We start from the raw sequence: 21,562 nt of genomic DNA on the forward strand, positions 1-21,562 counted from the left end.
TTCCATGTTGTGTGGCCACTCTTTAATGTTTTCAAAATAACGTACGTGCGTACTGTATAGCTTTAACAAATCTGTAGGTTTTCACGGTTGTGCCCGTACGTTTCTTGGGTGGTATCGAGCGCTGTTCGGGATCATTTCCGACGTTTCGCTGCATGTGCTTAGAGCTTAAACACGTGGCGCGATAATGTCAACATCGCACAGAACACGCGGAAGACAACCGGCAAACACAACACACGGAGTTGTGCAACAGGATGAGAGACAAAGAGCTTTTACCGTAATAAAGGTCCGTTGTGGAAATCTCCATCGTCGGCGCACGAGGAGTGGTAGAGATTAAGGAACCGTCATTATGGGACCTTGCTAACTTTAGCTTTAGAATTAAGCTCGTCGCCACGGCGGCTAGGAGATGTTAACTACCTCGCCTGGTACGGAGGAGGTCGTGGGTTCGATCCCGACTCTGACGCCCCTTGCACATTTAGAAATAGGCATTTAGAGTGTTTGGCCGCTGTCAATGTCCACGCGATGAGCCACTGCGTCGAGCGATCATTTGTCGCCAGGTCACTTCTGAAAAAGAGTTACAGAGTTCAGTCGGCCTTACCTGGTACAATAAAAACAGTTTAGTTTAAAGTTCATGGCTAGAGCCAAATCACCTGGAAATGCATTTTGGGCAGCAGAGCACAAAGATATGCTTCCCGCCTAAAACAAACCAAATTGATATATCGTTAAGTGACATAACTGAAGCCATGGCATTGGAAGGCCCTCAACTAGCAGTGGATTGACAGATGGCAGGACAAGATATTATTTTTGCCAAAGACTTTCTAATTTATTTTCTCTTCACCTTCAAACTCACCCCCTTCCCCACCTGAGTGTCGGGGGCTGGAGCATTGCCTATGTATCATGACGAATAGTCCCTTTGGCTGATGATATTATTATCAGAGGGTCGTTTACGTGCTATGAATGAATATGTATGTCCTTGTTGGGGCGGTGTTATTGACGAATGTGTTGTTATATACATGGGACGAGGTCGCTTGTATGTATTGTGGTTCCTGTTGGCTGGTGTCAGCGTGTGTCTGTCTGTCTCTGTGTCTGTGTCTTTGTCTGTGTGTCTGTCAGCGTGTGTGTCTGTGTGTTGCGTGTGGAGCGGTGGTGGAGCAGTTAGCGCCATGCTGTGCTACGAACCCGGCCACCCGAGTTCGATTCCCGCTCACGGCCAACACCGGTGACGATTATCTGAACCGGCCATGGGCCTCCCCTAGGTCGACTCGGCCTCAAATGAGTACCCGGTGCGGTGTGTAAACACCGCCACTGGGGAGACAAAGGCGGCCGGGCGTGGTGCTGGCCACCCCACCACGCCCTCGTGTGCCACAGTGCCGGCCTTGATAGGTGCTGCTGCTACTCGCTAACAGCGCTTGCCCCAACAGTCTGTTGAGGCTACACGGGGGATCTCTGTTGTGTTGCGTGCGCGTACCGAGAAGAGTTGGGGTTGGGATGGATGTTGTTGTGCCCTTGTGGTTGGTGGTGGTGGCACACGCTGTGACCGCCCACGGTCACAGCGTCCACATCGCGCGACGCTTGTGGCCGTCTGGAACGCTCTTCCCTTCCGACATTAGGAAGCCCACTGGAGCTGTGCACTTTTAAATCATCGTCGTCTAGATTGGCAGACTCATTTTTGGAGAACTGCATTGTCTGTTTTAGTTCGTGCTTCGCCCGCGCCTCCGCTTAGTACCGTTGGCTACGTACGGTGCGAAAGAAGTTAACATACGTGGCATCTCAACAACCGGTAAAACATTCTTAGTTCGTGCCAAAGCCTCGCAGCTCATCACGGAGAACTACACAAGGCCCACTCATTGTTTTTTTTCGGTGAAGTCACGTATGTAGAAATACCATAAAATCATTATCAAAATAAATAAATCACGTTTCGACCGCAACACAAGCGATCTTCATCAGGTGTCAAGAACAAATCATGGAGGTAAATACAACAAAAAGATGAGAGACGAGAATTCAACAAACCTAAGAAAAAAATTATGTGAAGCACATCCAGTCAGGCCAACAACACAGTTAGACACTTACCTGGCGGACCACGAATTCTTAGTCGTGTTTATTTTTCACGTACGCCCCTTTGTCAATGCACTGCTGGACAAAGGCCTCGCGATGCGGGCGTTGTTTGACCATACTTCTCCGTGCGGGTCCGTGCGAGTGTGCCGGAGGGGGCGGCTTTCGAATATAGGGCGGGCAACATTTTCCATTGCAGACCAAACCCGGACACGCTTCTCAGTCATCGATGGCCCTACCAAAACTACGCAGTTCACTGCAGCGCATTTCAACACAACACTGATACGGCACAAACCGAGCACAAGGGCTGATTCATGAGCGATGATGAAGAATAATGACGGGAGTGGCAAGGAATGGAACGCATCCGAGAGTAGGTGCAGTGAGGAGATGAAATCGGTTTATGCGCAAGGGTGATTAACTACAATCGCATGCTATATACGGTGGCAGCTTAAGCAAGTTTTCATCCAGCAGTGGATTGACCATGGCCGATTACAATGAGCTGTGTCGAACGTAACAAAGCCCAGCCTCGTATGTGTTTGTGCTGGGACTTGGCAAGCGCGACTGATGAGCGCCGTGCAGTTTGAAGGTTCCCGCGTATTGTACTGTACTCGTGTGGGGGAGGGTGAATGGGGGGGGGGTTATATAGGGTGGGCCACATGCAAATATCCCCTAGGACGGCGCTGTGATTGGTTGACAGTTGCCTTGGCCACGCCTACCCCCTCATCCGTCTGACAAAACTCATAACGACCAATGGGAAACCGATATCCTCGGCATAGAATTGCAGTGCCCCCCATCAATGGATTCCTCGTGCGTTATCACTGCTGCTGTTTATAGTTGTGCCCAGTCTCTAACCCATCAGAGAAGGGAATTCTACATGGGTGACATCCTGTGAGAAAGGGGGGTGGGGAATTACACAGATAGGACGGGAGTATGGAGTCCTGTATTCAACATTTTATGGCCACAATTTGCAGCGTGATCATCGCCACCTACTGGTTAAAAGTAGATGGCACGAGATGTTTTATAGCGAAATCATTCCATTTAATCGCTCGACTACATTGTTGTGGTGGATTACTCTGGCACCTTTAAAAAGAACGAGGCTGCCGTTCCCACAATCTCCCTCCCAACGGCAGGAAACCCCCTACGAGCCACAGCTAGCGTGCCGCGCCTCTTGATGCATTTGCAAGAATAGCATTAAGGCAAAATTTAAATTACACGCAAAATTACTCAATTAGGATGTTCCATATTCTTTGGTTCTCTCGGTCGCTGTTTTATTTTATTTTTACCTACGTGACTTTACCGAAAGAACCAAAGAACATGGTCACGAAAACTTCAAATCTAGAATTATGTTCCATAACCATCACCCTGTAATGCAAAAACCTTGCAGGGCCCACCTGGTAAAGAGCTCCTAGGCTTTTCCCAGTGAAAAAGCTGAACTTGGAGCGGCTTGTATCAGCTGTCCCTATATAGTCGTATGTGAAGGCTTGGGTGGCTAAAGCAACGGCAAGGTAGTAGTAGCGTGGTGAGCCAAAGTAGTGCATCTAATCATGGGTGGGTTAACTCATCACATTGGGTTTGCCGTTCCACGACCGCCTGCCAGTTGGGCCTGACACTTCGCATGGCATCAAAGTGCAACGAGGCTTAGCAAACAGCTGTGATGTCCCGTTACTTGGTGGCTAATGGCGGTTGTGAGTGCGTATTTGTAGACTCAGCTTTGAACTATTCCCGGTAAGAGTACGTGGACGTAGGTTACGGTTAACCTCAGCCTCGGCAAGGTAAGGTAATTTACCCTTTTTACCGGGTAAAAAGGTAAAGGTGTCGACCATGCCAAGGGGTAAGGTAAAGGGTCGGGTAAAGGTAGCGCGAAGTATTACCCGGTAAATACAGTTTACCGCTCGCTAAAAGGTCCGTGGCGCAGTCCGTGGCTTCCATTTAGAATTTGAATCATTGATGTCGGACCAGTTGGGAGACGGACCACGTTCTTGAGGATGAGGTCGAGGATGCCAGCATTGGCATTTTCGGGGTCGCTGCGAATAGCAATCCCGTGGGAGCACACGCACGATTGGATGCAGGGTGATCCCCATGTGCAGCAAGGAAAGCGGCAGTGCGTACACTGCCGCAAGTGGTTTTCCTCGTGTTGGGGTGGAAAGCTCTCAAGAAGCACAACGTCCTCACCCCAGGCAGAGGTCGGGACGTCGGGGTGAAAACATTTTTCATGTGTAGTACCCCAGTAATTGCCCTGTAATTTGGTAATTTGGATGGGGTAAGGGTAAAAGGTAAGGGTAGAGTGATTGTAATGTGGTAAGGTAAAAGCTAGGGTAAGGGTAGGTTTGTTGTTTTTTCCTTTTACCTTGCCGCAATCTAGGTGAACCCTCTGTGAAGGCTCAGTTATCTTGAATCCTCAGCGTTAGGGGATTGCCTAGTGTTATGCCCCTTAAGATTAAACAAATCTGATTATGGTAATGTGTTTAAGTGTGCAGAAAATATGATACACGGTAAACATGGTGACTTGAGATTGGTGTAACTTGGAGATAAACGCTGGGTAAGGTGTTTGTTGTGCAAGTCAAGGTGGAGTTTTATGAACTCGGTGACATGATCGTGTCTATGTAATTACTGCTACAACTTGACAATTTATTTTGCCATCACTTGTGGTTATCTTGGGAGAATGTTTAAAAAAAAAACCCACCAGTGTTTTTCCATTCCCCAGAACTATTTTTTCACAACCCAGTCCATGGTGAATCTGGCACCCCAATGCAGGGGAACTGGGGATAGCTAGCACGAGGTTGGCGAGACGAGCAGCAGGACTGCACACCAATCATACTGCATCGGGATAAACACATCTTCGGTTAAATGTTTACATCAGAAAAGGGCTTACCAAGTCATACATGAAAAGGTTTATTAAAAACAAGTACATACAGTACTTAAGCAATCAGCATCATAAACTGTAACTCACAACAGAAAGAAATTAAACATTAATGTTATGGCTTTATTTACTTGTATTAAAAGCATTTGACTACAAACTAAAAAAGGAACCCCTGGAGTACCTTATATTACAAATTTGTGACAAACTGTGCAGAATGTAATTTCAAGTCTTGAAATCTTGCTGTGTTTAATAGCACAGTGTTTTAGTTGGTATAGGCACAGCAGTGATCACTTCAGCCCAACTTCTCGCACCCTTCCAAAAATCGATAGTGGAATATGCTAGGTGTATTATTAATAAATGTTTTAACTATCAAAACACCCACAACAGTGTTAATTGGTCTACCATTCCAGACAAATGAACAAATAATAAATTACACAATGTTTTGGTTTTTAGGCACTTATTAAAATGAAAGCTGCCAAAATGTTTGTTACTGTCACTATTAGAAGAGAAAAAAAACCTAACATGTAAGAATTATTTCGTAATATTAATGTAATTTCATTTTTTTACCATAATCCAGCCTCCCGTCTGACATCAAAAGAGCAATATCGGAGTTGCAGCCTGATTTCTTTAACACATCTCCACGTTGCTATGGCTAACCCTTGGCAACATTTAATTTCTGCCTGCTCTGGCCTCGTGGGTAACCACACAGCATGTTTTAACTATCAGGACTGCAACCATTCCTTTAATTCTAGTGATGTTCAAAATGAGTTTTTCTCAGTATTGGCACATACCCGACTTGTAGAACCATTCCAACAAAATACATGTTTTCTTGCACCATCAACTACGTTTCCACAACTACATAAAGTTACATGTATAATCTTTGCAGGAACCAGATATTTTCTACCATCCCACTATAAATGTGGTTCGGGAGCATTCAACTATGCAATGTCCTTCAAGAGCACAGGAAGTATGAAACCCTATTTTAGGTAGGTCCATGAATGTGCTTTAGGTATTTCCAGGCTGTAATTACCCTTAGTTGGTTTTATTGTGCTCAATGAACGTTGATTCAGTGGTTATTGGCATAAAGAATGCCAACGTTTGCAAAAAAGGCTTGGGTATGTCTCTTAAGTGATTTCGAAAATACTTCATCACCATATTGGCATTATTTTATGAATTAAAATATGCAGTTTGATATACTAGCTAGGGGATAATGCACCTGGATTCATTGTTTGATGGTTATTAAATGCTTTCTCCTGTGACTCCAGAGGTTTTGCAACCACTAAGCCCACTGTACATTTATGGAGCATATAACATTTTGCTAAAGTTCAGGATAAAATACTTTTAAAAGGCCAGTATGGGATCAACATGAAATATGCCTATCTGCATTCCTTCACTCATTACTATTTCCTGCCAATGAGGATCAGGTAGGATTAATGTCACATCCTAAAGTTTAACCTTTTACCAATGGTTCATCATGTCTAATATAGTTGTGGGACATACATTGATCTGCTCTAGAATGCCCAGGGGAGCATCCGTCACCAGTCTCTGAAGCAGTATTCCAGAAATTTTGGGAGCAATTCTGAGTGCTTTATATGTATACTCTCTTGGTCCCAAATCGATATCTTTTCCAGAGGTCAACCATGGCAGAGTTATTCCCAACCTCATCTAAGGCCTTTCTAGGCACATCTATCATCATAAATTGACAATGTTGCACGTAAACTCATGACATGAATGTAACCCATGAGGCTGCAACATTCAAAAGGTCCTTCTGACACACCTACAGTGAGGGAAAATGTATTTGATCCGCTGCTGATTTTGTACGTTTGCCCACTGACAAATAAATGATCAGTATAATTTTAATGGTAGGTTTATTTGAACAGTGAGACACAATAACAAAAATCCTGAAAAACGCATGTCAAAAATGTTATAAATTGATTTGCACTTTAATGAGGGAAATCAGTATTTGACCCCCTCTCAATCAGAAAGATTTCTGGCTCCCAGGTGTCTTTTATACAGGTAACAAGCTGAGATTAGAAGCACTCCCTTTAAGAGAGTGCTCCTAATCTCAGCTCGTTACCTGTATAAAAGACACCTGTCCACAGAAGCAATCAATCAGATTCCAAACTCTCCACCATGGCCAAGACCAAAGAGCTCTCCAAGGATGTCAGGGACAAGATTGTAGACCTACACAAGGCTGTAATGGGCTACAAGACCATTGCCAAGCAGCTTGGTGAGAAGGTGACAACAGTTGGTGCGATTGTAATAATAGGGTTTTTCCCCTTTTTTCTGGCAACAAAACTGACACCTTTTTACAAGGATTCATGTCTGCATTAACCACAATACCTGCAGTCAAAATGCAAACAAAAAACATACTATGATAATATATGCAAAAAAAGGTTTCACTTTTGTTGCCAGAAAAAAGGGGAAAAACCCTATTATTACATTTTGGTACTGGCAAAAGAGGTCTAATGATGAAGTTGGTGCGATTATTCGCAAATGGAAGAAACACAAAAGAACTGTCAATCTCCCTCGGCCTGGGGCTCCATGCAAGCTCTCACCTCGTGGAGTTGCAATGATCATGAGAACGGTGAGGAATCAGCCCAGAGCTACATGGGAGGATCTTGTCAATGATCTCAAGGCAGCTGGGACCATAGTCACCAAGAAAACAATTGGTAACACACTTTGCCGTGAAGGACTGAAATCCTGCAGCGCCGGCAAGGTCCCCCTGCTCAAGAAAGCACATATACATGCCCGTCTGAAGTTTGCCAATGAACATCTGAATGAGTCAGAGGACAACTGGGTGAAAGTGTTGTGGTTAGATGAGACCAAAATAGAGCTCTTTGGCATCAACTCAACTCGCCGTGTTTGGAGGAGGAATGCTGCCTATGACCCCAAGAACACCATCCCCACCGTCAAACATGGAGGTAGAAACATTTTGCTTTGGGGGTGTTTTTCTGCTAAGGGGACAGGACAACTTCACCGCATCAAAGGGACGATGGACGGGCCATGTAATGTCAAATCTTGGGTGAGAACCTCCTTCCCTCAGCCAGGGCATTGAAAATGGGTCGTGGATGGGTATTCCAGCATGACAATGACCCAAAACACACGGCCAAGGCAACAAAGGAGTGGCTCAAGAAGAAAGACATTAAGGTCCTGGAGTGGCCTAGCCAGTCTCCAGACCTTAATCCCATAGAAAATCTGTGGAGGGAGCTGAAGGTTCGAGTTGCCAAACGTCAGCCTATGAACCTTAATGAGTTGGAGAAGATCTGCAAAGAGGAGTGGGACAAAATCCCTCCTGAGATGTGTGCAAACCTGGTGGCCAACTACAAGAAGCGTCTGACCTGTGATTGCCAACAAGGGTTTTGCCACCAAGTACTAAGTCATGTTTTGCAGAGGGGTCAAATACTTCTTTCGCTCATTAAAATGCAAATCAATTTATAACATTTTTGACATGCGTTTTTCTGGATTTTGTTGTTATTCTGTCTCTCACTGTTCAAATAAACCTACCATTAAAATTATAGACTGATTATTTCTTTGTCAGTGGACAAACGTACAAAATCAGCAGGGGATCAAATTCTTTTTTTCCCTCACTGTATGAGGCCAATGCACATTGGGTCTCCCTGCAGTTGTGAACAAGAGTTTGTGATGGGAGTACAGCAGATTGGCACACCCTGCAGTTGCAGCTCTTGTTCATATTCCTACTAAGATGCAACCTCTCCAATACACAGCTGATCTTGTATATTGACAATGATTTTTGGAAATAGGAAGAACAATTGTGTCATCCTTAACAGGTTCACAAGAACTGGTCTGGGGGATCACAGCTGTATTCTGCAATTTCAAACGCAAATTTAAAACCCAAATTATTATTATCTAACCATGAGGTGTCCCGCAGTAGTCGTAATGAACTAAGGTGTCACTTGTATACTGGAGAAAAACTAGGAAAATGTTACTTCTCATTAAAGCATTACAGATTTATTCCATAAGTCTAAACTAAATTAAGTCTGCTTTGCTTTGGTAATAAACAATTTATATCCGGCAATGTGGTAGTTTTTTCCCTCCTAATATCTCGTAGAGATGACAGCAACGTTAACAAAAATCTACCCTCATATGTCCTTTATTAACAGCAACCTTAAACGATGTACGAAATTCGTTAACACTATAATTAAAAAATATTGTAGTGGTACCAAGTGTATTTATGTAACACAATAATATTAAATAAATTATTATCTTACTCAATGAGCACCTAAAAACCAAAACATGTCATGACCACAAGAGTACATACAAGCTACTGTGAAATGGTAACTGCTATATTTAATGCCAAAGTTTTACTACAACCAAAATTAAAAAGGTCCACATTTAAAAGGTATTATCAAACAAACCAAATGTGTAGGATCAAAATAAAAAAAGTAAATAAAAAATAAAGCACACTAAATTATCTATTTTGTCATGGTTTGCCATTTCACAATACGGAACCTTTCGTTGCATTGGTCCTCAATAATGGGGATTGTAGAGATCAATAATAAAGCCAGACATTGTTTGGTCCTACCAAACTTAAAATATGAAAACACTGGTGTTTATCACATACAATATTTTGCCAAAGCTTTACAAATTTTACACTCATGACTTAAAAAAAACATGCACAAATGCAAACACAGCCTTGAAAAGCACACACCGCTAAGGTGCAAGTGCTTTACAGTTTTACAGCATCTTAAGGACTTGAATCCGAATTCCCAAAATTGCAAAAATAGATTATTTTTATATCCTAGTAACATTGTAACAGTTAAGACATTAAAAAGCCCTCCCAACTTCCCATATAACGTTCACAATACACTCAACGCGATTTTAAGTTATAAAAGGGGAAAAAGTAAATATCTATATAATAACGCCTTAAAACAAAAAACTGTTTTTCTGGCACAATGAAGACATGTTACGTCATGTCATTCCACCACCAGCTTCCCTAGTGATACCGTTGTGCAAAGTCTTTTCAAAACTGCAGAGGTTTTCCATAGCAGTTTGGTGGCAACATCTTCTGTTGAGACAGTCATACTGTATCATCAACGCTTGATATTATGAAAGAGGAACCAGTCTCCAGGATAAGAGAAAATACATCTTCCAAGTGTGTGTGAATTTGGATAAAAGCCAATCACAACCAATTAAGCTGTTTAATGTAAAATAAATTGACACACAGAGCAACCGTGGTGCTGGTGAATGGCAGGCAACAGCATAAAAGGTAAGGCTCAGGAGGAAGCAAGCAAATGTTTGATGGCACAGTCACCTTTATAAGCGAGCTTACTCCCCCCCCTCCCCCAAGAGGGCACAGGATTTATAATTTGGATAGTTTTCCACAACAATGAGAGGCATGCAGTTGATCTCGGGAAGACTGGAAAGACAGTCACTTTTATCCACCACCAGCAACACGAGACAGTGACACCTCCTAACAACATGTCAGGTCATTAACTGGCAGTTTCAGTAAACCTCATGAGTACTTGCCGCGGACAAGATGGTTATTTTCACCAATAATGTTCAATCAGTATCTAACCGATTGCTTACAGTCACCTGGACAACAGACCGAGAGAGTCTAATTTGGTAAAGAATATTGCTGGAAATAACTTTGCCGCAGTCTCATTTTTTTGGTGTCCGACGCAGCTCTTTTGAAAGTGGCCGCTACCTCTGCCGATGACGCTGCAGGATGGTGAAGATGTCCTCGGTTTTACCGAGCTCCTCAAAGAGTGGGATGAGGTCCAGCAGCTCCATGTCGGACATGTCATCAAACCATGAACCCACTGGCACCTGGCAAAGACAGTGGCAATGCAAACTAAAAGCCAATAAATTGTTTAAGTATCACTCTTTTTACACTACCCTGTAATAATAATAAAAATATTTTTTGCCCAGAAGCCTCACGGAGCCTTAAGACTTTTTCAGAGTCCTGCAATAGGATGTTTGGACAATTCAAATAAAGTGTTTGGTATTTAGGAAGAAAACTATACATAAAAACTATTCATGGATGGTAGCTAAAAAGGTACTGCACAGGTTCAAGAATCTAATGCTGTACTGTCATTTTCACCCAAACCCACAAAACGTTCACTTCCCAGACAGCCTTCCATTCAAGTGCTAACCAGGTTCAACTCTGCTTAACCCTTGGGTTCTAACAAGATCAGGTAAGATTCTGCGTGATTTGGTTGTAAATGTTATATGATACATAATGTATAAAACGGAAACAGACCAATCTAAAGTGGACCTCATTTATTAGGCTCCCTTCAGAAATCCAATCATTAAATTGTTTTTGTATATTTTTAAATGTGGAAATAAAAACAAATGTGAAAGTGAAATTAAAAAAATTGTTCATTCCAATGTATTGCCCAGCCGATTATGCATTATTGTAAAGAACAAATCGCGTAAGGATTAGACTGAACATTAGCGTACTGATGAGTTTAAGGGAGATGCGCCCCTTGCGTTGTGCCACTAACACTGTTCTTCGCATTGCATTTACGCCCCCTGCTGTCCCATCCACCAGCATTAATGCGAATAGTTCAGGCATCACTGTATATCACTTAAATATTTACAACAAAGTTAATGTTCGCCCCTTTGTCAATACAATGCTGAATGAAGGCCTCCTGACGCTGTGTCAATCAAGGGGGCTGTTTGGCCAACTCACTAAACTCGTCAGGGTGGGTTGATAATTGGGGCAGTGTGGCAGGACCAGTTCGGGTACATCACTTCATAAGTGAAATATGGAATGTGACATTATAAATTAAAATATTATATTGTACCTACTTATTAACAACACTGTGATATGTGCAAATCAGTAACTGCAAGGCAGCAAAACATAATTTCTTACCGCATTTTCCGGGTGGAATATGTAAGAGGCTGGCGAGTTGTCGATGATGATGGTCTGGCTGAGATCACGGCCGAGCCGACTCAAGTCCTTTACGTAGCTGCCATGGTGAAAGACGCAGGATTCTCGAAAGAGACGAACTCTGAACACTCCCCATCGATCCAGCAGGTCAGCCACTGGGTCTGCATACTGTTCACGTACGACCCAACCAACAGGTGGGTAGGGGATCGATCAGACAGGCACAAGACACATTAACATACAAGGCACTGCCGTCTAGAAAAACCAAAGCAGATCACATTAATGTAATTGCTGATCCAGAAATACCACATTTCAAAAGTAACAACAGCTTCTGACTTGATATTGTTAAAATTAATATGCTAATCAGTCAGCATACTACAGTGGATAAGAAATTTATTTTTATCCCATGACATGGACTTTTGCATTTTAAAATGTGCATGCAGACTAACACCATAAGACATTGATTATCATGTTGTATATGTTGTTAAAATGTTAATGAGATTGTATTTTGTTGATTTAAAGACTTATGATAAATACCTTAGCTAGGCTAGCAGTAAAGAGGACACATTCAAAAAGTTCTCCCATGCGCTGAAGGAACTCGTCCACAAAAGGTCTCTTCATCACGTACACCTGTAAGATATATCCAGCTAATAAGCCACTACACCTTTGCTTTGCAGGAAATATAGTACAAACATCGCTCTTGAAAGAGAAACCCCATGTTGTTAAATCAATAGTTTTTGTAAATTACAGCCAGCTAATACATGTTTTAAACTGTTCATCCAATAAAAACGCTACCTATTTGGAGCAACCTGTGATGTACAAATAAAAAAATGGTCTAGTGGACCAAGTGCACACTTTAAAAATGCTATCACTAAAATGCGAAGCCGTTTGAGGGCAACATTTTAAAACTCTAATTTCTTGGTTACAGGAACTCTCGTTTGAGTACTCTAAGTTAATTATGACATGATTTATAATATAGAATTGTTATACACTTGGAAGAAAACGTTTAAATTACACAATTTGTAAGGTAGCAATAAAAATGTTGGCTGTATATATTGTAAGCATTAAATAGAGGTAGAACACAAGACGTTTGCAGACTACACCCGGATCAAGCAACCGAGGAAAGGCCCACGAGTAACACAGCCTATCCTGGATTACTTGAACAGGGTGTCAGCCTAAAGACTTTACCTCCACACACTTAGTAAAGCTAAAGCATATTATCGGCATGACCAGTTTAAAACAATGTTTACACGTGAAATGCAATTTAGTGCATGAGCTATTGCTTTACCTGGTGTGTTGTTCCCTCAATTTCTACTGGAATTATGAAGTCTGCATTTTCAATGGGCTGAAAGAAAACAATTAACAAAAAGTAAGCAACATATAACAATAACTATATTGGAACAATCATCTCACTGTATAAGCATGCCTTGTGTAAAAGTTGATACTGAGGCAGATGTACAGGTTAGGGATACAAGCCAAATGTAAATGTTATGCCATTCTCATGTTTCCAAGAAAAATGCTATTGTATATAGTGCTTATTTCCAAAAAATATGTACATTGGCAAAGCATCAAGGAACATGCGTGTCAACAGGATTTTTTGTACTTAAAACTATATATTGTTTTAAAACAGTCCAATGTAATTCAATCTTTCATTCAAAGCCAATATATTTAATGTGCAGAGTGCTTGGATTTTCAACTGAAATATGCAAAAATAATAATTTATAAGCAGCCCCAGTGATTCATAATAACACACATTAAAGGTTTGAATAGCAATGGTAACAAGGTTTGTGCCTTTGGCAACTTCAGTAATGTCGCTTCTCAATTTGGCAGCTAATTCATAACATCCAGCATCATCAGGTGTTAACAAAAAGCTCAGCGCTTACATGAGAGCCAATCTTTTCTAGATTTAAAGCTTTCGTGACTGCAAGGATCCATACTCTTTGGTTCTATTGGGTAAAGTCACGTAGGTGAAAATAAAATAACAAAAAATCACGACGTTTCGGCCACAACACAAGCGGCCTTCATCAGGTGAAGGGACGAGTCTGTCTCCAATAGAACCAAAGAGTATGGAGCCGATCTTTTGTTAAACACGCGAGAGATGAGCTTTTGTTAAAACCTGATGGTGCTGGAAAAAAATGCCCATATAGTTTGCTTGCTTTTGAACGTTTCTCCAGTTTGCTGAACCAATTCAATTGATATATTTGCCCATGTGACAATTTCATTTTATTGGCTCTATTGGGCGGTAGATGGTAGTAGTTTTAAAATATATACATATCTACACGACCTCGCCCAAAATAAACCAATTATGAATCATAATATTGTATGTATGTAGAATTTTACAATTGATAGTTTGTGTATGTAAAAGACACAAGTCATCTCAGTGGATGCTTTTACACAACTTGTACAGTCAAGAATTTAAAAAGATGTAAATTCTTGGTAGAGGCAGTCAACACATAAAAACGCCTACGGGTGAATGTGGCTAGCTACTGCAAGCCATGCAATCAGTTTGGACATGCATGTGACGTGGAAAATATACTTTATCTAATTTTTGTTCAATACTGCCGTGTTTCGGAGAATACGTTGGCTCTACACACAATTTGGAAAGTGCCTTGTCACCACAGAAACTGCAAGTTTAAATCATGTTGACTTTCCAGTATTAAAGTAAAATATTTTAACAAAACGAATAAAATGAAGAATGTCTTTGTAGCTACAGAGAATACAGAACATGAGCTTGCAGATAAGACTGTGAAGCAATCCAGTTGATGACTTTCAAAACCTTACAGATCGCCAATTCCGATTATGTCAGGATTTAGGGTTTCATAAAAGTACATGGTATAATTTGTAATATATAAGGTGAACAACAAGATATACTGTACATGTCCTTAGAAGCACTGGTGGGACTACTCTATTTAAAAATTGTTCCTAGTTTCATTCTATGGAAGGGAATATTTATGTACAATATTATCTGCATTGTAAGATAAAAACACACTTGACAAATTAATCCAAGGATAAAACACCCCAAATTTAAACCTCTATGACCAGTGTGATTAAACAAGTTTGTGGATGATGACTTTAGCTGGGACAGACGTTTGCCACACATACTGTTCCATTAGATGCGACTTGATATAATGTTACTTCACGTGAGTAACGAATACTTATCCGTAGAGATAAATAAAAAATAAACAATAGCATTACAATTCATGAGGCAATAAATGACAATTTGCAACTGAAAAAACTCTCTAATAAGAATACAAACATATTTGAACGTTAAATATTTACAAAAAACTAATGTTGTAGACCCAGCGAATATTTACTAGAGATGGAAAACTTTACAAAAGCAAAATAAATATTACAAATATGACCAAGACAATTATGCTCATTATGCTTGTGATGATCGAATACTTTTTAGTCGTGCCACAGCCCATATGTCATAGTCTACATATGATCACCAATGACATTTATAGGTTATCCAACATTAATGCCTAGCATCACAGCCATTAAGGTATTAAACAACGAGCTATCAGTAGAAAAATACAACTCATCAATATGCACGTGGGACCATACATACCTTGAAAGAGCTGTGCACCAGGGTCTCATCTAGATCGATGACCATACACTTCTTCCCTTCATCCAAGGGCCTTAGCTCTGGTAAAAGTGGCCTTTCCACTGGCTGAGAAAGAGAAATCCGCCTCAGTAATGCAATCCACCCTTGTGGTGAGGCAATGCCTTTGACTGAAAGTGAACCAATGTACTTCATTGGTGAGGCAATGTTCTTGGCAAGGTACACATTTCCCCCCCCCCCCCAAAATAAAAGTAGTTTGAAAAACAATTTGTTTGAAATATTTACACAAAAAGAGATGCACGTTCAGGGTGATAAATACCGTTTATAGAGGGCAGTTAATAAATGGCAACACTACCCAAGGGGCAAGTGGCATTCACAGCAGGGTTACATTTCACTTTTATTTTACAAGCAATAACCGTTGTGTCTCGGTGATAAACTTATTCAAACAGGGTATTTTATTTTAAATAAAGGTTGTTCCATGCAGATGTTAAGTATAAAAGTTACAAGGCATTAACCACAAAATAAGTTCTTATTCATATTTAAGTTAAAGGTAAGGTTAATGACAAACATTTCTATAGGCATTAAATACCTTTGGCACTTCTTCAGATGTCATACAAACTGCTTGAGATTATTCCCAGCCCTTTTCACTATGCGTTCAAACTTGAAAATCATTGACACATTACTAAACTGGACGCTGCACACCGCCATGCGAGCACTGGTCGAACGAAAGGTTTCGAGAGGTCTAAGCGTAAAGTACACCTAAAACTCTTGAGAAACGTCAACGGTATACCACACGGGCTTAAATTTAGTACTTCCAATGAATGTTTAGCTGGCTCTACGGTGCCCTCAACACACTGCTAAGAAAAGCTTTTTGTTGATAAATGCGAGTCAGATGTTCGAGCCTGGGTGTTCGTTACATGGGCTATAAACAAGCAAGCGTGCACACAAGTTGCCCTTTGTAATAACTTCACCATCGTAGGAAATTCGGCTCTCCACTGCACACTCGGTGACACAGAAGCCTGTGCACACCACAGGTCTCACCTTGAGCAGGGCCCCATTCTCCTCCACCTTCTTGGGTGCCTCGATGGCAATGCTTTTGGGGACAGCAGGCTCGCCATCGTACTTGCGAAAGCAGCTGAAGAATGAGCCAAACAGGCTTTTCTTGTTTCGATTTTTCTTCACTACAGCTTTACTAAACGACCCTAACACGCACACACGCACACATATAGTTTCGTCTTTACATATTTTTGACGAATATCCTTCCAATATATATTTTTCGGAATTTGGCTTCAGCAAGCCCAACAACTAAATACAAACGTGCTTACAATAAAGCAGATTATAACGATATAAACATTACAGCAAGGATGGAGTTCTTCCCACAAAAAGTACTTTGGCACAGATTTGAAACATAACTTATTGCATCTACACTTCAAATATTGCCAATACAATGTGGAAAGACACAGGGAAAAACCCTAATTTAATGTTGTGTTGATTGACTACCGTATCTGCCCTTATCAGTTGGGCTGAACGGGAGAACAATTCTTTTCAAAATCTGTTTTCTCAACCTAGGTTTAAACAAAATGTAGGAGACATCATTACAAAGCCATCTCAGTGTTTTTTGAGTAAAGAATGTTGCTTAGTTGGTCATACATTTACAGGTTTTTCCTTACACCAATGCTCGTGCAGAATACTGTACATCCTTATTTCAAGGCACATTCTCCAATGTCACACAGTGGGTAGCAATACCAATCTCAAAACCGGCCGAACTACCATTCTGAACATTCGTTTTGGGACTAAAAAACAAGATTATGGGAAGGCACGTTTGTGGTGTCAACCGAGGTCGCCCCTCGCCCCAATCACACACGCATTTTTTAAAGTTTCAATTCCATTAATAGACTTCAGCTGCCAAGCTGACGTTATTTATCTTGTCCTACTTTTAACTCATCAGTGAACCGAGGACATAGTCGGACGGCGTGGAAATTAACGCTGCACGTGAAGTCAAATGAACAACAGTTCCCCTTTCCCGAGCTCAATGAATAAATAAAAGTCCACATATTCACAAACAGAATAGGATTAACACGTTTGAAAACAAGGATTTGAATCAACTTGGACAAGTTGATTGAATCTTGGGATCAAATTCCGAGTTTTTGCAAAATAACACCATTACGTCGGCGTTAGTACGAACGTCCACAAGATACTGCTGCTGAGACACAACATGTGTGAATCCCATTAAAGGCACAACAATCGGATGGCGCTCGGATTAGACGTCTTGTTTAGATTGTTAAGGTGACGGTTGATACTCGGATTAGGGATAATTTAGGGCTAAGTTGGTTTAGGATTACTGAGGTGATAAGGCCAGGGTCAGTCGCCGAGCTGCGAATGAGCGTTGGCCACAAATTACATAAGGATATTCGTAGGACCAAGGTCACTTGGGACTCAAGTTAGGGATATAGTTTGGCACATGTTTCAGGTCTACAAGTGTGAATAGAGCCAGAGCTATCAGGTTTTATCTCACCGAACAGGTTCAATGTCAAGCTCATTTATTATAAGAGTTTTTCTGCCTCGTGTGTCGCTCAAGGGATCGAGTCTCGCAGGCGCGATGGCTATGGACGGGCCTTGTGGTAGTCGCTTCACAAAACACAAGCGCCGCTGCGAAATGAAAACCACGAACCCAACCACCACCAATTTACACAACGCTCAACGAAAATATCAACACTGCCGACACACGGTGCTGGGATGTCGCAAGATTTGTCAAGGATTACCCTCAGCGTTACGACACACGCAGTGCGGGAGGAAGGGTTTGCCTTATTGTGTTTGTAATTGGCAGAGGTTGTTTTCGTTTAAGACGACACGGTGTGTGGTACCGGGAGCGTGTGCGAGATTCTCATGGAGCACCAACCCTGACGCATCAGCGATTTAAACGGTTTAGCGCGCTCACGTTTTGTAAGCGCTTTTATTGTAACGCGGTGCAATCGCCTCGTTAAAAACAAAAACACGCGGCCGTTGGGTCCCCCCCCCACCACCTCAGGTCCCCCCCACCACCACCTCAGGTCCCCCCCCACCACCTCAGGCTCCCCCCCCACCACCTCAGGCCCCCCCCCACCACCACAGGCCCCCCCCCCACCACTACCTCAGGTTCCCCCCCCCACCACCACCTCAGGTTCCCCCCCCCACCACCACCTCAGGTTCCCCCCCCCCACCACCACCACCTCAGGTTCCCCCCCCCCACCACCACCTCAGGTTCCCCCCACCACCACCTCAGGCTCCCCCCCCCACCACCACCTCAGGCTCCCCTCCTCCCACCCCGCATGCTTCCACTCACCCCACCCCCATTGATCCCCACCCCCATTGACCCCCCCTCACTTCCCCTTCCATGGACGCCCTCACCCGCCCTCCCCTCACGGGTCCCCCTCCCGCCCGGGCACGCGCTGCGCTTGGCGCGAAAAGGCCGCGGCGTTCACAACCATTGGGGGGGGGGGGGCTGCGGGGCGCGCGCGCGCGCGTGGGCCACGTTCGCTCGGTGTTGGCGCCAACAGCCGAGCTCGCGCTTCCCGCCGTTTTCTCTCCCTCACGCGGAGCGAGCCGTCCCCACCCCGCTCGCCGTCCCCACCCCGCTCGCCGTCCCCTCTCGTCTCCCCTCGTCTCCCTCGCCCCCCGCCCGCACGACACCGCGCTTCACTCGGCTAGCCCGCGCTCTCACCTTTCCCTCGCGATGCAGCAGCGGCGCCCCCGCCGCGTTCGTCGTCTATGCTCACTTGCGTGATAATGGACGCTACGTCCATTGGGTGGCGGGCGGGCCGCGGCTCGGCCTCCCCGTCTCCTTCGTCTCCACCTCCGTCGTCGTCGTCGCTGGACTCGCCGTCGCTGCGGTCGCTCGGCGTGACGGAAGCCAACATGGAGGCCGCGCCGAGAAGGGGTTGTTTTGGAGGAGGGGCGGGGCGGGAGATGGGGGCGGGGGTTGGAACGGGGGGGGAGAGAGTAGATAAATAATTTAATAAATGAAGTTAAAAACAAGCAGCGCGCAGAACCACAACAGCCCCCGGGTCAGTTACAAGGCGCCCCCCCCCTACAGCCCCTCCCTTCCCCCAACAGCCCCTCCCTTCACCCCCAAAACTCCTCCCCCTTACCACTCCCACAACCCCTCCCCCTACCACTCCAGCCTCCACCACCACCACCACAGCCCCTCCCTCGCTGGGCTCCATGCCGGCCCCCTCCACTCGCCCCGCCCACCATTACTCAACGGAACGTAAACAAAAACACCCGAGAGACGCCTGCCATCGCCGCGCATTGCTTTTCGATCATCAGTTCAGTTTTTTTCAGTTTATTTATTTTGGTATAGCCCTGTGAGCCATTCGACTTTTGAATCGGGTGCAACCACAACAAACAAAAAAAACACGAACAAGAAAACATCTTAAAGTGACTATGTGAATTGATGTACCTTGATTAAAGCGGTCAATGTGGAGAGCGCGCACGAGGATTAGGGGGTCGTGGCCGTTTACGGGGAAGATGGAAATGGCGGGAAGCAAAGTGAAGCACAAACCGTGATGGCGGCCGGGCCGCCTCGAAACGACTCCCCCCCCCCTCACAACGGTGGGGGCCACCTGAACACCGCCACTCCCGGGGGGTGGGGCGGGGAAGGCCGCCAGAAAACAACCCCGCCCCCAGCTAGTGGCCCCACCCATTCCGCCGCGACGTGCGCGCTACGCGATTGGATGTCCCCGGTGTTGCCGGGGTAACCACGGCCAAGGGGGGCGGTGCGCGGGGAGTTTTGAATGCGGCCGCGTGACGACAGCAGCGGGAGCGCTGCGCGCGCTTCCCGCCAATTTGCAGTAGCAGCAGCAGCTGTCAGCGTTCTGACAGCCGCCACAATGATGGTCAACTTCCTGCGATCTGTCAAAGGTTGTGACAGATGGTGTTCTACAGCGTCCTGGAATTTGTTTTTCTACTTACCGCATGTTTAGTATGCATAGCGTTATGCATCACGCCAAGTTGGGATACTTCAATGACGTTGCCAGAATGTGATGAAGTGTTCAGTTGAGCCGCCTCAGTATTCTAGATTTAAAGCTTTCGTGACTGCAAGGATCCATACTCTTTGGTTCTATTGGGTAAAGTCACGTAGGTGACTTTACCCAATCGAACCAATAGATGAAGGCCGCTTGTGTTGTGGCCGAAACGTCGTGATTTTTGTTATTTTATTTTTTACCTACGTGACTTTACCCAATAGAACCAAAGAGTATCCGCCTAAGTATGTCTTATCAGTGCTTACAATTAAACTTATGAACTATGAAAGTCCTTTTGTTGCTTTCATTGACACCATACTACACAACCTTCAAAGTCACATTTACTTCCTGTTAGACTTCTATATCGGACATTTATATTGCAGCCCATTTTCCAACCTACATGATTACCTCGATCACTTAAACCCAATACACGTGTAATGTTTAAGCTACTTGTGTTTTTAAAAGGTGCTCTGCATAGTGACGGGGCGCGAACTCGCCACCAGACACCGTGGTGGTGGTGGGGGCCGTGAGGAAGCGGCCGGTCACAATCCTCGTCGGGTGTCGTGTCCCTCTGGCTCCATGTCGTGACCCTCTGGCTCCATGTCGTGTCCCTCTGGCTCCATGTCGTGTCCCTCTGGCTCCATGTCGTGTCCCTCTGGCTCCATGTCGTGTCCCTCTGGCTCCATGTCGTGTCCCTCTGGCTCCATGTCGTGTCTCTCTGGCTCCATGTCGTGTCCTTCTGGCTCCATGTCCTGTCCCTCTGGCTCCATGTCGTGTCCCTCTGGCTCCATGTCGTGTCCCTCTGGCTCCATGTCGTTTCCCTCTGGCTCCATGTCGTGTCCCTCTGGCTCCATGTCGTGTCCCTCTGGCTCCAAGTTGTGTCCCTCTGGCTCCATGTCGTGACCCTCTGGCTCCATGTCGTGTCCCTCTGGCTCCATGTCGTGTCCCTCTGGCTCCATGTCGTGTCCCTCTGGCTCCATGTCGTGTCCCTCTGGCTCCAAGTTGTGTCCCTCTGGCTCCATGTTGTGCCCTCTGGCTCCATGTCGTGTCCCTCTGGCTCCATGTCGTGTCCCTCTGGCTCCATGTCCTGTCCCTCTGGCTCCATGTCGTGTCCCTCTGGCTCCATGTCGTGTCCCTCTGGCTCCATGTCGTGTCCCTCTGGCTCCATGTCGTGTCCCTCTGGCTGCATGTCGTTTCCCTCTGGCTCCATGTCGTTTCCCTCTGGCTCCATGTCGTGT

The 21,562-nt window shown here is 44.4% G+C and overlaps 1 protein-coding gene across 1 annotated transcript; it reads right to left on the bottom strand.

The window, feature by feature from the left end:
* Positions 1-4,928: 4,928 nt before the first annotated feature.
* On the bottom strand, positions 4,929-19,281 carry LOC116950638 (carboxy-terminal domain RNA polymerase II polypeptide A small phosphatase 1-like). The gene is made up of 7 exons (XM_032968561.2): positions 19,025-19,281; positions 16,366-16,526; positions 15,331-15,432; positions 13,051-13,107; positions 12,300-12,392; positions 11,748-11,933; positions 4,929-10,699 (listed from the first exon to the last, which is right to left on the bottom strand). The coding sequence occupies exons 1-7, from the start codon at positions 19,218-19,220 to the stop codon at positions 10,574-10,576; spliced, it is 921 nt and encodes a 306-aa protein (XP_032824452.2). The 5' UTR covers positions 19,221-19,281; the 3' UTR covers positions 4,929-10,573.
* Positions 19,282-21,562: the final 2,281 nt, after the last annotated feature.

Source organism: Petromyzon marinus, chromosome 2 (genome assembly GCF_048934315.1).
Source record: "Petromyzon marinus isolate PM22_M1 ecotype Great Lakes invasive population chromosome 2, UKy_Petmar_22M1.pri1.0, whole genome shotgun sequence".
In the NCBI taxonomy this organism is placed as follows: Eukaryota; Metazoa; Chordata; class Hyperoartia; order Petromyzontiformes; family Petromyzontidae; genus Petromyzon; species Petromyzon marinus.